This window comes from Eptesicus fuscus, chromosome 17 (assembly GCF_027574615.1).
Source record: "Eptesicus fuscus isolate TK198812 chromosome 17, DD_ASM_mEF_20220401, whole genome shotgun sequence".
Taxonomy (NCBI): domain Eukaryota; kingdom Metazoa; phylum Chordata; class Mammalia; order Chiroptera; family Vespertilionidae; genus Eptesicus; species Eptesicus fuscus.
In genome coordinates this window covers 45,195,079-45,210,560 of record NC_072489.1, presented here as the reverse complement: position 1 = coordinate 45,210,560, position 15,482 = coordinate 45,195,079, and the positions used below count along the sequence as shown (strand labels likewise).

The 15,482-nt window shown below is 51.7% G+C and overlaps 1 protein-coding gene across 1 annotated transcript in view; it reads left to right on the top strand.

The window, feature by feature from the left end:
- SH3PXD2A (SH3 and PX domains 2A) overlaps positions 1 to 15,482 on the top strand; it is a 222,551-nt gene that overhangs the window by 79,972 nt on the left and 127,097 nt on the right. Inside the window, exon 3 of the mRNA XM_028149383.2 lies at positions 2,569 to 2,644. Coding sequence (XP_028005184.2) covers positions 2,569 to 2,644 — 76 coding nt within the window. The remainder of the gene's footprint in view (positions 1 to 2,568; positions 2,645 to 15,482) is intronic.

Genomic DNA, 15,482 nt, shown 5'->3' with positions numbered 1-15,482 from the left:
GAAGAATGGAAGATAGATAGGTAGATAGATAGATCTCAAAATATTAATGTTGCTTTTGCAGGGGCAAGGATTCTGAGTGATTCTTACTCTCTTTTGGACTAACCACTGCTTCTCTAATTTCTAGTTTTTCCCCCTCAGTGAACATGAATTCTTATGAGATACAGAAATAAAATTTACAAAATAGAATATGGGTGAGGAAAATGGGAAGAGGAGAAAATCAGAGTGCAACTCTGTGTAGAATTTATTGGGAAAATGTATTGATCTTTTAAAGTTCTAACTACTGCCCAGTGGGTGTGGCTGAGCAGTTGAGCATCGGTCCAGGAATCAAGAGGTTGCTGGCTTGATTCCCCGTCAGGGCAAATACCCAGGTTGCAGGCTCGATTCTCCAGTAGGGGACATTGCAGGAGGCAGCTGATTGATGAAGTTCCTCTCTCTCATCAGTGTTTCTATCTCTATCTCTCTCCCTTCCTCTCTCTAAAAATCAATGAAAACATATTTTTAAAGTCCTAACTACAGGTTTATACCATTATGGCACAGTGACCCTATTTACATGTAGCAAGCAATTAGTAAGTTTTTTTTTTTTTTTAATATATTGATTTCAGAGAGGAAGGGAGAGGGAGAGACAGATAGAAACATCAATGATGAGAGAGAATCACTGATCAGCTGCCTCCTGCAACCCCCTAAGGGGGATGGAGCCTGCAACCTGGGCATGTGCCTTGACCAGAATCTAACCTGGGACCCTTCAGTCTGCAGGCCAATGCTCTATCCACTGAGCCAAACCAGCTAGGGCACAATTAGTAAGTTTTGAGAGATGGCCTTACCACATTAGGGTTTGAAAATTCATGAGCCAGCTTTTCTTCAATTTCAGTCTGTATTCAGGGAAGTGAAAATTAATAATGGTGCAGTCTCTGTTTTGTTTTGAATGGAATCCGACAGTGACCCGCCCTTCACGTGTGGGCTCCAAATAGCCTGTGTATGTTGGATAATGAGAGAATCCTAAGGTCCTGTGAGAGCTGGATGGGTGGGTGGGTGGGTGGGTGGGTAAGGGAGTGGACGGATGGATGGGTAGGGATATGTGTATGTGCACACACACGTGACATTGAGCATAGGACCACTTTCACCACCTCCACTTTGATCCAAGCCACCATCAGCAGGATCCTAACTGGTCTACCTGCTTCCACTCAGTGGCCCATTCCCTACCCTGTAGCTCGAGCCTTCCTCTTCACGATCTGGCCTGTCCTGCCTCTTGGGTCTCGGCGCCCATACCTCGGCCCTCACTCCCTCCACTCCAGGCCTTTTCAGGCCCTTTGCACGTCTTGCTTTGCCAGCCTAGACACACTCCGCACTTCCCTGGGGCCCTCCCCTCCTACGTGGCCTGTGGTCTCTGCTGACCTGTCATCTGACATGCCCTTCTCACCGCCCCGTATAAAAAGTATGGTAACAACCAGGTTCTCCGTCAACGCCTTATCCTAATTCATGTGTCTTCATAGCGCGCCTCCCCCCCACAGAGCATGTATTTATTTGCTTACTGTTCGTCTCCCTCCACTAAAATGCAAACTCGCTGAGGCCAGAGGCTTTATTTCTCTTTACTGCCCTTTTGTTAGTGTCCGGTGTCCCAAGTTCATGCTCAGTAAATATCTGAAGGAAGGCATGAACTTCAGGTGTCATGTGACTGATCTTCCTCATTTTACCAATGAGGCGCCTGCGGGTCAACTCGGGGAGCTCCGGGCTTTGCCCAAGGTCACAGGGCTGGGTCCACAGGGCGAGCTAGCCCTGCCTTCTCCGCTCCTGCCCGTGCCTCGGGAGGGAGATCAGCCACAGGCACCGGGGACGGGGACGCCGCCGAGGCCATCCTGTCTCCTGTGTGTTTTTCCAGTTTATACAGAATTTCAGCCCAGAATAGCAGAAGAAAAAAACATTGCTCCTCCAGAACCCTGGAAACTCTTCCAGTGGGTCTGCCCCTGGAAAAACAGCAGCGATCTCAGGGTGGGAAGGTAGGAAACGGAGGAGGGGGTTCTTCCAGCCGTGGGGACAAGGGGCCAGATTTGGTTTTGCAATTAAAGTAGCATCTGGGTCTGTTTCCGCAGAGCGGGCTCTGGAAGGTGGGTTTTTGTCTGGAGTATCAGGCAGGGCCTCCCCCTCTCCTGGCCCAGGAGGGTTAGGGATGGCAGGTGGCTTCAGGGCTCACCTAGCATATGACATCAAGAAACTGGGCCCAAAGAAGCCTCTGGAAACCTCACTTGCAGCCTGGCCCGAAAGCCTGCTGAGCCCTACCCTGGTCTCACTCAGCAGCATCTCCTGACACCTACCCCTGCCCCCCTCCGGGGCCCCTATCCCTCCTTGAGATTGCTTGGACACCCCCTTTGATGCATAGAGAGCTCTGGCCTCCTCCCTCTCATGCCCCATATGGGCTGGAAATCGTCTGTGAAATGAGAGATTTGAGGCGTCACTCATCCGTGTGAGGACAGTGTGAGGACAGGGGGGCCCTGGAGCAGTGGAAGGAGTGGGGGAGGGTGCTGAGGGCCGGTCCAGTCTTCTGAATCCTGTTTCCTCTGTCTGGCTTCTCAGATGCAGCTTTTGGATAAGTTTCCCATCGAAGGTGGACAGAAGGACCCCAAGCAGAGGATCATTCCCTTCCTCCCAGGTAAGCTCCGGGTGGGATAGGGGGCAACCTGGGGAGGGGGAGTCCTTAGGCCAAGAAAAGACTGTCTGCGAAGCCAGACATTCTGGGCAGGGCAGGCCTAGGAAGCTGCGTGTCAGCCGGTCCCCAGGGGGTTGGAAGTCCCTGATTTTGAAGGCCCGCTGTCCTCACAGGGGCCTCTCCTACCATCCCAGGGCCATCTCTGGCCCCGGGTCATGTAACTTCCGAGGAGTTTCTCAAGCTCTTGGACTTTGGGGGTCCTTTTTACAAAAAGCACAGCGATCAAGTTCTCCTAGGAAAGGATAAAACACCGCAGGCTGAACTCTTGTCACTGGCTCCCGTTGTCACCACGGAGAACCTTAAATTGAGCACGCTTCCCTGTCTGATCCCCTCCATCCTCCCAGCACGCCACCCACCCAGGCGAGGCTTCGTGCCCGGCCTGGCCCTGCGCTGCCGGGAGGGAACTTGGAACATCCAACACCCGGGTTTGTGATGGCCTTAGATGTTGCGCCAGTAGAGTCCAGCGCTCTGCCCACCAGGGTCCCGGGAGCCCCGCTGGGATGCTCTGGTCACAAGTGTCCCAGAACCAACATGAAGCCAGTGGGTGCCCTGGTGCTGGGCATGAGGAGCAGCCAGTGCTCCAGGGAAAGAGCGCCTCGTCATCGTTCCATCCGTGGGTGTTGATGAAGGGCCCAGCCTATGCCAGGCCCAGGAATAAGTGCCAGGGTGGGGCTGGGGTGGCCTGGTAGGTCAGGGGAGATGTGGTCTTATTTCTGTCCTCTCGGGAATCCTCAAGCTAGTGAGAGAGACAAGGCCTACTCCCCAATTAGGGAACCGGTTAAGACAGGATGTGACCTTCTCTGCGCTGTGAAGTTCCAGCTTTGATTGGAGCAGGAGCCCATTGTGAATTGAGGAAGGCACCCCTGAAAGAGGGGGCCCTGGAGCTGACCTGGAAGCCTGGGTGGGGTAGGAGGGTGGAGTGAAGCGCACGCTTCCGTCCGGCTGCTACCATATAGCCCAGTGTCTCGGGCGTCAGATTGCCTGGCTTCGCCCCAGGAAACCCTGGCTCCGCCCTGGAAACTCTGGCTCTGGTGGTCCAGTGTTCTTTATGCCTCAGTTTCCTCATCTGGAAAGAGGGGACGATAATCATATCTACTTCCTGGGGCTGTTGTAAGGATAAAATGAACATTCAGGTGCTTAGAAGTATAGCTGGCCTCTAGTAGGACCTAAAAAAAAAAAAAAGCCTTTATTATAACCAACTCCTAACCTGTGCCCAGCATGTTACACAGCACAGCCACATAGCTAACTCATTGGATCCTCCCAGGGAAGTTATACCCCCATTTTACTGACTAGGAAATTGAGGCCAAGGGAGACTAACAGACTGACACAAGCTACACAGCCAGGAAGTATAGCCAGCACCAGAACTCTCATCTCTGACTTCTGGGCCAGGGCTGCCCTCCACACCAGCTACCCCAGGAGAGGATAACCTGACAGTTGCCGACCAGGGGCCTCCCTTATTGGTACTCTTATGGGATTGTGGTGAGGATGAAAAGGATTCATGTGGCCCTAACCGGTTTGGCTCAGTGGATAGAGCATCGGCCTGCGGACTGAAGGGTCCCAGGTTCGATTCCGGTCGAGGGCATGTACCTTGGTTGCGGGCACATACCCAGTAGGGGGGGTGCAGGAGGCAGCTGATCGATGTTTCCCTCTCATCGATGTTTCTAACTCTCTATCCCTTTCCCTTCCTCTCTGTAAAAAAAAATATCAATAAAAATATATATATTTTTTTTTACAAAAAGGATTCATGTAGAGCACTTTGCACCGTGCCCGTCCTGTAGTAAGTGCTCCATAAATGCAGCTGCCCCATTGCTTCCAAGTCCCATTGCCTCCAGTTCTCCTTGCCCCCGAGTTCAAGGGGCCCAGAGGAATGCCTGCACACTTAGCGGGTTACCTCACAGGAGAAGTGCCTGGAGCCTACCTACCCCCCCCCCCTTTTTTTTTTTTTTAAATATATTTTATTGATTTTTTTACAGAGAGGAAGAGAGAGGGATAGAGAGCTAGAAACATCGATGAGAGAGAAACATCGATCAGCTGCCTCCTGCACACCCCCCACCGGGGATGCGCCCGCAACCAAGGCACATGCCTTCGACCGGAATCGAACCCGGGACCCCTGAGTCCGCAGGCCAACGCTCTATCCACTGAGCCAAACCGGTCTCGGCCTACCTACCCCCTTTGCTCTGGAGAAAGACACTCTCTCGGTCTCCCCAGGCAAAAGCAAACAAGCTGAGACACTGCCTCTGTCGTCTAAGGCTGTTTGCTGTGCAAACACCTTTGAAAGATAATCCAGAACAAAAGGCAGCTAGCGCCCTGCTGACAGACATACAGAAAGGAAGGGAGCCGGGGAGAAGGCTCTCACAGCGAGTGGACCTTGTGCTTTCTGGGGCCTCCTGCTCTGTGGGTGGAAATGAAGTTCTTTAGGACACCGGGCTCAGCACGGTGCGGTCAGCCGCCTCTCAGAGCAGCCTGCTGTTTACATAGAACTTTCTGCCTTGTTTTAAAAGACTATTGTGGAAAATCCATCTCCTGTTGCCCATCCTGGGATTGGAGTCGATTTCCTGTGTATCCTGAGTTTGCCAGTCCAAGGAGGCTCCCTGGGAGGAAATGGTCATTGCAGAGTGAACTAAAGTGTGTCGCTGCTGATGTAAAAAGCAAACAACTGCGACCGGGGACCCAGAGACGTCAGAAGCCAGGCAGCGGGGCAGAGAGGGGTGAACTCACTCCGCCACGGCTGTGCGAGGTTTCCTCCCTCCACAAGCCATCTGTGTCCCCGGGCTGGCTGGCACTGTCCCCTGGAGCTGCCAGAAAGCCCCTTCACCCCAATAGCCGAGTCAGTCCCACCCGTACGTGTATGTATTCCTGGGTCGATGAGTCGTGGAGAAACTGGATAGCTTAGGAAGAAAAGTGAGCCCACAGCCGTGACCAAGGTAGGTGCTGCCAGCCTGCAGGCAGCCTCGTGACCTTCTGTGCTTGGAGGCATGTATTTTTAGACAGCGGGCATGCTCGGATCTGTGCCAGCTCACCCGTTTACACACCAGCCCCTTCATGAAGAGGCCGTGTGGAGCCACAGTGCCGGAGGGAGCTGGGGGAATTGTTAGCAGGGTCTCCAGGGCCTTCCTCTCCCTGCCCCCGGAGCCCTGTGCAGCAGATCCGGTGTTTGTTCCAGGCCAGAAGGAAACAGGGGGGAAGGGATGTCTTTAGCTAGAGCCGGTCCACGGCGTGGGGAGAGCTGGCCTTCTCCCTGGGCCGTCGGCGTTTCTGCGAATCTCCGCCAGATGCCCCAGAGGAAGCCCTCCCTGGGAGCGCTGAGGGAGGCAGCTGGCAGTTACTGCACCCCCAAGGGAGAGGGCCTCAGAGGTCTCTGAGCCCCACTGATGACCTCCGACGGTAGGAAAAGACAGGCCTACGTGATGGAGAAAGCAAAACAGCGTCTGCTGGTAATGTCAGGGTTTAGAAAAGACGGACAAGATTATAGGCCTGAGAGGCACCGGGCGCTGTTTTCAGAGCGGCTTCCTCTGACCCTCCTCTGCAAACGCTGGGTCTCCTCTTGCCGTAATTACTGCCCCCACCCCCCGAATCATTCTCCTGCTCTGTAATCTGGGGCGGGCGGTTCTCAGGGCGGCTGTCGGCAGCCGGCCTTGAACGCTACGTGGAAAAGCGTGTCCATTCCTGCCCAAGGTGTTTACTGAGCACTTGCTTTGCGCCGGGCCCGGCTGCAGCCACTGACGACGTCACTGGGAACAAGTTCGACCGGGGCGCTGTTCTCGGGAAGTTCACCTTGCAGTGGGGAGCAGAAAGCAAACAGAATCCGATAGTGGTAACGTCCAGAACGTAAAATAACCAAGTCAAGCGACAGGTAGCTGGGCGCGGGGCATCTGAGATCGGGTGGTCCACAAAGGCCTTTTTTGCCGAGGTGACACCTGAACTGAGCCAGGCCTGGGCAGATCAGGGCCCCGAGTGTCAGGCTGAGGAGACAGCAAGGATAGTGACCCGAGTGTGACGGAGGGTGTGCTGCGTTTGAAGAACAGCAACAAGCAATGAAGTGGGGTTGTGAGGGGCCTGCCCAGGAACAAGACGGCTCCACAGGTGTGCATAAGTTGTGTGGTGCTGGCCCCATAAAACAGCCTCCGGGGTCAGTCTCCTCATCTGTCAAATGGGATCATTGTGGTTTAGGATGACATTCCAAGCAGTTAACACATGGACAGCGCTGTGTGAGCTGCACAGGGAGAGGCCTGCCTGTCGTTCCCGGTGGCTTTGCTGCGGGACACAAATGTGGGGTTTCCTTTCCCTGCCCTCTCTGTTGATTCAGCTTTTCCCCCGCTGCATTTCCTCCCCAGTCACACTTCTTGCTTCTCCTTCCTTGCTTGTGGCCACTTGCAAAGCAGCAAGGAGCTTGTTTCTGAAGAGTTGATGACTCAGATGGCTGACCTAGGCTGAGCAGTGGGGGAGGCTGTGCAGCCCTGGCCCCGTCACCTGATAACACAGCAGGGGCCCCAGCATCGCAGTCCTCGGCTCCAGAGCTGCCAGGCCTCACTGGGAATAATGAGCTTTGCAGGAGGCAGCCACTCAAGAATCCGTTTACTTTTGGAAGTAAGTGGGGATTGGGCCCCCTAGCCCTGCCCCGTGTCATCCCACGGTTCCGGACCGGGGAAAGAGTCTGGTCACTTCATTACAACGTGCTCTGTGCCTTCCTGAGCCAGAGATGCTTCTGGAAGGGAACCAGCCTCCTAAACACCCACCCCAAATCCTCAGCCCTGAATGGAGCATGTGCTAGGGCAGTGGTCGGCAAACTCATTAGTCAACAGAGCCAAATATCAGCAGTACAACGATTGAAATTTCTTTTGAGAGCCACATTTTTTACACTTAAACTTCTTCTAACGCCACTTCTTCAAAATAGACTCGCCCAGGCCGTGGTATTTTGTGGAAGAGCCACACTCAAGGGGCCAAAGAGCCGCATGTGGCTCGCGAGCTGCAGTTTGCCGACCACGGTGCTAGGGTATCTTCCCCAAGAAGCCTCTGATTTAAGCAGAAACGCACCTTTTTTCGAGGTCTCAATTAGCCCATTTAATTTAACATGCAGAAAAGCGCGCCCTGGACTGCGTTCTATCGGACTGGATTCTGATGTAGCTCTTGTTCATTGCTGTGGCTCAAAAGTGAGTAAGGTAAATTCTAGCAACCAGGAATCCCTTGCATGTTGGCAGTATCCCCAGATCCCAGTGATTTCAGGTCTCAGTGACATTACTCATCTCTCCCTCAACCCCCTTATGCCCCCCAAGAAATTCTTTACGTACATGATACCCAACCATCCTCTCACTCCATGCGTAGAGAGGACATTGCTGTGCCCTAGGAATGGTGCTGTCAGTAAACTCATGCTCAAGTGCAGGTGACTGACAGGTCAGGTACCTGAGCCCCCAGGTATGACAGAGGGGAGAGCCAGGGGGCAGCTGGGTGGGGCGGGGGGAGAGAAAGGAAGAAGGTGCTGGACCTCTGCACCACCACAAGCCTGGTTGTGGAGGCTGAGCGAGCTTTCAGCGTGGCTGCCACACAGGGCCAGGCTGTGCCCTAGACACCGACCACTCTAAGGGAAAAGGCTTTGTCCTGTGTGCATTGAGGTCTCTGAAAGGTTCTAGGCTGAGGGGCCGCATGACCAGATTTTGTTTTTTTTTTTGTTTGTTTTAAAAATATTTTTATTGATTTCAGAGAGAAAGGGAGAGAGAGGGAGAGAGAGAGAGAGAGAGAGAGAGAGAGAGAGAGAGAGAGAGAGAGAGAGAGAGAAACATCAGTGATGAGGGAATCATTGATCGGCTGCCTCTTGCACGCCCCCCACTGGGGATCAAGCCTGCAACCTGGGCATGTGCCCTTGACCAGAATTGAACCTGGGACCCTCCAGTCTGCAGGCTGACACTCTATCCACTGAGCAAAACCAGCTAGAGCCGGATTTTTGTTTTGAAAGAACCCCTCGGCATGTCAGACACACTGGAAGGGCAAGGTGCAGGGGACGGGGGGCGAGAGCAGGAAGACCAGCTAGAGGTGGGGGAGGTCCGGCAAGAGATGAGGGTGGCATGGTCGAGGCTGGGCAAGGGAGTGGAGAGAAGTAGGTTTGAGAGGTATTTTAGAGGAACAGCCAGGAGGCCTTGCTGATGGGTGGGTGCTGGGATGAGGGAGAGGATGAGGATGCCCAGGTTCTGTTGGGGGTAGCCCTGGCCCAAATGGCAGAGCGAGCATTTCCCAGCACCCCTCCCCCAACGCCCACCTTGGACATCACTGCTGGGGCTGAAAGAAAATAACTTCCGCCCTCCTCCCTGAGATAGCTGAAGCCTTTGGCTCATATGAAAGATGCTTTGTGGTGGGGAGTCCCTGCCATCAGCCTCCCTCTCCAGGAGCCTCCAGGCACTGGACATTCTGGTTTCTGGGTCCAGGTTTCTGTTGGGGGTAGCAGGGGCAGCAGTGGGTGGTGGTGGAGGAGAGAGAACACTTGCGTCCATTGAGAGGGAGCTCAGCCCCGCCTCCTTCTTAGGAGCCGAGGGGCACTGGTGGTAGGTCTCTGCAGTATCTCTGGCCTGACCCCTCCATTGCTAGTCAAGCTCACCCCAACTGGACCTAGGCCTAAGGACAAAGCCCAAGCCAGAGCTCTTTCCTGGCAGGATGGAGCTGACCCTTGGAGACGCCCCAGGCCCATGTGAACTGATGCACCATTCATCCCGAGTGGTACCATTGCTCTGAGCCCTGCAAACACCTCCCCCTCACCTCCACACTCCCAAGGACTGATGTCCACTGAGGAGGCCCCAGATGCCAGGCTGCCTGGGCTCCAGACCACACTGGGCCTGAGGGACTGGCACCGCCTGAACATGGAGTCTGTTCACCTGAATGCCCCTTCAGAAGGCAGGGGAGGAAGCCAGGGGGTGGGTGGGGGTTGGCTGGCAGCACCAGCCCTCTCTACCCTTCAGGGGCAGGATGTGAGGAGAAAGGGCTATACTTCTGGTTCCCCCAGGGCAGCACAAGGGGCCAGCTGGATTTTACCTTAGTGAGAACAAATTGGGGCAGATCTCAGGGAGAATTTCCAAAGTTGCATTGCCAAAGGAAGCTGTGTCTCCTCAGCTCGGCCGGTCCCGGAGTGTGGAGGTGGTTCTGACAGACCTGAACCTGGCTTTGGGCTCGAACAGACCTGGGTCCACATCGGGTCTTTCTACTTGGTGCTAGCTGTCTGACTTGAAACTGTCTTTTCTGGGAGTTTTCGAGGCCGGTAAGCATTGCACTTCAGCACCAGAGGCCCTAGAACCAGACAACCCTGAGTCACATCCTGACTCAGCCTCTCCAGAGCTGTGGGCCAGCCTTACTCAGCATCTCTACATCTCCTTCATCACTCTCGCCTGTGCTGTTGAGAGCACCAAATGAAATGTTATCGGTGAAGCACACAGTAAGCACTCAGCACGCGGTGAGGATTAGGTGATTGTTAGTGTTGAAGGAACTCAAAAAGTCTGGAGGCTTTGAAATAAACGATAAAGGTTTATTCAAGGGTCTTAGAGTTTGCAAACTGGGAACAAACCTAGGCAAAACCCCCGAAGTGTTCTGAAGAAGAAAGAAAAGTTATGAGTTCTTGTTGAAAACGTTCATTCTTGAGACTAATCAGTCCTGCATTCTTGAGACTAATCAGCCCTAGGATTGGTCCAGGACAGATATCAGTCAGATGTCAGGGGTCTGGATGATGGATGCCAGGTGGTAGAGGGTTGGTGTCAGGAGGACTGGTTACGTCCGGTGGTCTGGACAATGGACTCGGATGGTCTGAACATGGGAGTCCTGCAGGGAGGCAATAGGGGGTTATCTGGAGGTCTGGTGTGTGTCCAAATGTACAACCAGGTATTGACACAGGACTGGAGAGTTTAAAGAATTTAAGATTCCAAGCTGGTGAGAACAAGAATGGGGTCTTGCCCTAGCCGGTTTGGCTCAGTGGATAGAGCGTTGGCCTGCGGACTGAAAGGTCCCAGGTTCGATTCTAGTCAAAGGCGTATGCCCTGGTTGTGGGCTCCATCCCCAGTAGGGTGTGTGCAGGAGGCAGCCGATCAATGATTCTCTCTCATCATTGATGTTTCTATCTCTCTCTTCCTCTCCCTTCATCTATGAAATCAATAAAAATATATTTAAAAAAAAAGAATAGGATCTTTCCTTATACCTTCATAATGTTAGCAACTTTAGCAGCTTGATTAAAGCAACTCTATTTTACACATTCCCTATCTTCACTCTCTCCTCGTTACATTACTATCGGGCTCATCACAAAATGGTGAGCTGTCTCTCTGGGATCCTTTCCCCCTGTGAGGTCTCATTTCAAGGCTTGCTGCTCAAAATGTAGTTGCAGATCATCAGCATGAGCATCATTTGAGAGCTTGCAGCACCTGATTGGCGTGGCTCAGTAGCTGAGCACTGACCTATGAACCAGGAGGTCACGGTTCAATTCCCGGTCAGGGCACATGCCCAGGTTGCGGACTCGATCCCCAGTGTGGGGGGTGCAGAAGGCAGCCAATCAATGATTCTCTCTCATCATTGATGTTTCTATCTCTCCCTCTCTCTCTCTGAAATCAACACACACACACACACACACACACACACGGAATGCAGAGTCTTGACTCCACCTTAGACCCACACAGTCAGTGTGCAGCTTAACGATATGCACAGGTGGTTTATATGCACAGGAAAGTTTGAGAAGCACTGCTCGGTCCACCCACATACCATAAACCACAAAATCTGTTGGTGAATTGATTTCTGACCTCAGCAGAGGTGCACAGGGAGATGAGGAGGCTTCATGCAAGTAGCTTGGTGAGGGCTGGTCTGTTGGCCTCATATCCCTGCATATCCCTGAGTTGCCTGCCTGTTCCTGGCTCCCTGTGGGAGGGGGTGTAAGTCTCAGCACAATCCTCTGTCTCCCATCACCAGCTTAACCAGGAGGCTGCTCGGGACCCCAGCCACAATCCCTCATCAGCTGTCAGTCAGAAATTCTTTCTCCCCTCCCTTCCAAGCTGAGGTGAATTTGGGGGCCAAGGCGATTGCTAAGGCTTTTAATTTCAGAAGCCTCTCTGATTGGAGATGGGAGGGATTGGCCTATGAGCCCTCTGTGTTTTGAAGACAGCATGGCACGTGTCCAGTAATTGTACTGTTAGGAGCGGGGAAGGCTTGTGTCTCCTTTAAGGAATCACCGGCAAGAGATTAAAACAAAGAAATAAACAGATTTTAAAGGAGTATCTTTTGCTCTTCTGTATAAAGCGATTACAGACCTAAGCTTCGAAGTGAGGGAGCCAGAGGAGGAGAGTTGAGAGTGGTGACTGATAATTTGTTGCCTTCTCTCATGGGCAAGGTTTTCACGTTGGCTTCTGGTTTCTGATCTGAAAGGTGAATTTACGACTTTAATCGTGATAATTGGTGAAGATGGTTCAAGTAAGATTTGCTCCTGAAAGAGAAAAGGTGGAATAGCTGTTAGCATATGAGCCGAGTGGCCTAGAATAACTTTTTGTTGAATTGATTATAGGGAGAAGTTTCAAACAGCTTTCTGAGGAACTATATGTAAGGCTTAGAACTTTTTTTTAAAATATATTTTTATTGATTTCAGAGAGGAAGGGAGAGGGAGAGAGAGAGAGAGATGGAAATATCAATCATGAAAGAGAATCATTGATTGCCTGCCTCCTGCACACCCCAAACTGGGGATCGAGCCCGCAACCTGGGCATATGCCCTGACCGGGAATCGAACCGGTGACCTCCTGGTTCCTGGGTCGACGCTCAGCTGTAGAGTTACACCCGGCTGGGCAAGGCTTGGAACTTTTTTTTTTTTTTAAATAACTTTTCTATTGTTTTATTTTTATTTATTTATTTATTAAATATATTTTATTGATTTTCACAGGGAGGAAGGGAGAGGGACAGAGAGCCAGAAACGTCGATGAGAGAGAACATCGACCAGCTGCCTCCTGCACACCCCCCACCGGGGATGTGCCCGCAACCAAGGTACATGCCCTTGACCGGAATCGAACCCGGGACCCTTCAGTCCGCAGGCCGACGCTCTATCCACTGAGCCAAACCGGTCTCGGCAAGGCTTGGAACTTTTAATAGTTGTAAATTAGAGAAGATTTCTGCCTAAGCATTATAGCTACTATTTATTAAGTACATATGTTTGCCAGATAATGCACTAAGGGTTTCATGTGCTTACATTTTTATCAATTAATGACAGCCACCCCACTTTATAGAGGAAGACTCACAGGCTAGCATGGGTACCTGATTTGCCCGGGGCCACCTAGCTAGTAAGAAACAGAGCTGGGATTCAAACCCCAGTCCTAACACTTCTAAGCCCACGTTCTCGGCCACTATTTTCTATGTCCTAGAAGTGCCTGCTACAGAGTGAGATTGACCACGGATGTACTGCCTGGAGATTAATAGTTCAAGTTTGATATAAAATGGTGGGTACACCACCTACAACAAGGTGTTTTCTCATTTCTTTAAAACTTTGCTTCAAGTTTTATATTGCTTTCTTTATTTATATCAATTAAAGTTTGATCAATGTTGTCCCCCCCCCTTTTTTGTAAGTGTCCAATTCCTACAGTAAAGGTCTAGATTACATCATTTTCTGGTACCTTTCACTTAACCTACCTAACTTTAACCACCCACCTAGTGGCAGATGCCGGCATTGCAGGCATAGTACCCAGAAGGACATGGGTAAACACAAACCTATAAAGTAACCAGATACCGACAGTCATCACAGATAGTGTTTACTCAACCACAGTTTAACAAGACACTGAAAATGAGGAAGAAAGAAGTCCCACTTTACCTTTGTTTTTCTATGTGATCCTAAAATCAGGAAGTTTTCATGTGGGGCACCAAATAGAACCTTAGGAAACAGCACATGGCTTACTTGTTCCTTCCTGAAACTCGGTGAGAGAGACATGCTGAGCCGTCTCTAGTATCCCCAGCTTCTTTTGCCGTGTCTGACAGCTCTTCCTCCCACCTCGGGATGGTCTCCTGTGCGTTGCAATAGACTTCCATGTGCTCATTCAGACTCCCCCATGAGGACAGGTCCTAGCCTCTGCCTGAGCCTGAGTTTCCCCGTATGTGAACTACAAGGATTGGCCTTGATACTGCCTCGGTTTCCTCACGGTCCGGACATTTTGTGACCTAACAGCTATTAAGACCAAAGGAATGAGTGTCTGATGATGAAACATCATGCAAAAGGAAAAACATTTGAGGGGAGCAGAGGTCTTCTAGGCCAACCTCCAATCCTCCCGTATTGGCAGAATGTGGCTGCCTCTGGATAAGGCCAGCTTTGTGCCCTTCCCCTCCCTGCCCCCCATTTCCTTTGGAAAGTGTAGAAAGCTCCCTTGTCTTGAATGCTTCCCTGCAAAGAGCTCCTGCTGAAAGACTGCACACACAGCCAAGACTTTGACCTTCACCTTTGCCCCCTGACTTACGTGGTAAAAAAGAGTTCTTATCCTCCCCTCTCTAGGTTTTTTTTGGGGGGTGGGGGGTGGGGGGAATGCAGCTAGGGTTAGCAAGAATTAAATGAAAATATAAATAGAAACGTGGTCTATAAATAACACTGCCCCCGAATCTGGAGGCATGAATACCGGCGGGGCAGCAGACGGTCACAAATCATGATGGCCCCGACAGCGAGTGAGCCTTGTGCCAGTTGCTTTGGTGTCTCTTGGGTGGGATACTTCAAGCTTGCTGGTGGGGCCTGCAGAAACCCTCCCTCTTTCTGGGCCCCAGAAGCACCCTCCTTGTTCGCCGCCCACGTGCCTGTCTCCTGCTAAACCTTCTTTGTGTACGGACGCATGTGGTGGAGCAGAGGAACGCTGCCTGGCATCAGACCTGGCTGTTGGTCCCAGCAGTGTGCGACTTGGGGAAAGTCGGAAGATATAGCCAAGCTTCCATTTCTTCTTTTATGGCCATGGGGGTTTTAAAAACTGGAGTTTTAGAAGAGCAGGAATCACGCCTTATTTTATCTTGGTTCACAAGGTGGACTGTAGGGCCAGGTGCCTGGGTTCTAATCCCCGTATTGCACCCTATGAGCTGTTTGGCCCTGGGAAAGTTACTTAACCTCTCTGTACTTCAGTGTCCTTGTCAAATGGGGAAGAATAACGGTACCTACTATGTTGAGCTGGTGTGAGGATTGAGCTAATATCTGTGAAGTGCTTAAGCCAGTGCCGGACACAGAGTAAGCATATAGACGTATTTATTAAATAAAGAAATCCATACATTCCCCCATGCCTAGAGTATTACCTGGCACATAGTAGCTGCTCAGCAAATGTGTTGAATGAATGACTGGGTACTGGGCCTGCCTATCTTGCTGTCTGCAGAGGTCATTCAGTAACGTTGTGTGAGTTCTTCCTAAGACCCCAAATGCTATATAAATGAAAGGGGCTTCTTATTCCTACCTACCTGGGTGACAGTCTGGCAGGAGTAAAGGCAGACACCCTCGTTGTCCTCATTCGTCTCTGCCTTGTACACACTGCATTTCGTTTGCCTGGGAGAAATGTGTGGGCTGAGGCATCTCAGTGGGCAGACGTGCCTTTTCTGATACCAGGTGCAGCAGCGGTGCCAGGCTCTCTGCATAGCCTCGTACCCCCTACCCTTCTTCGCGTCAGGCCCACCTTTTGGGTAGCGGTGACTTAGTTCTTCTTAAGCAAAGCAAGCTCTCCAGCAGATACACGATTGCTGCGTGACAAATCACCCTCCCCCCAATTTAGCAGCTTAGAACAACAATGAACATTGTCTCACACAGTTTCTATGGGCGAGGAATTCAGGAATGGCT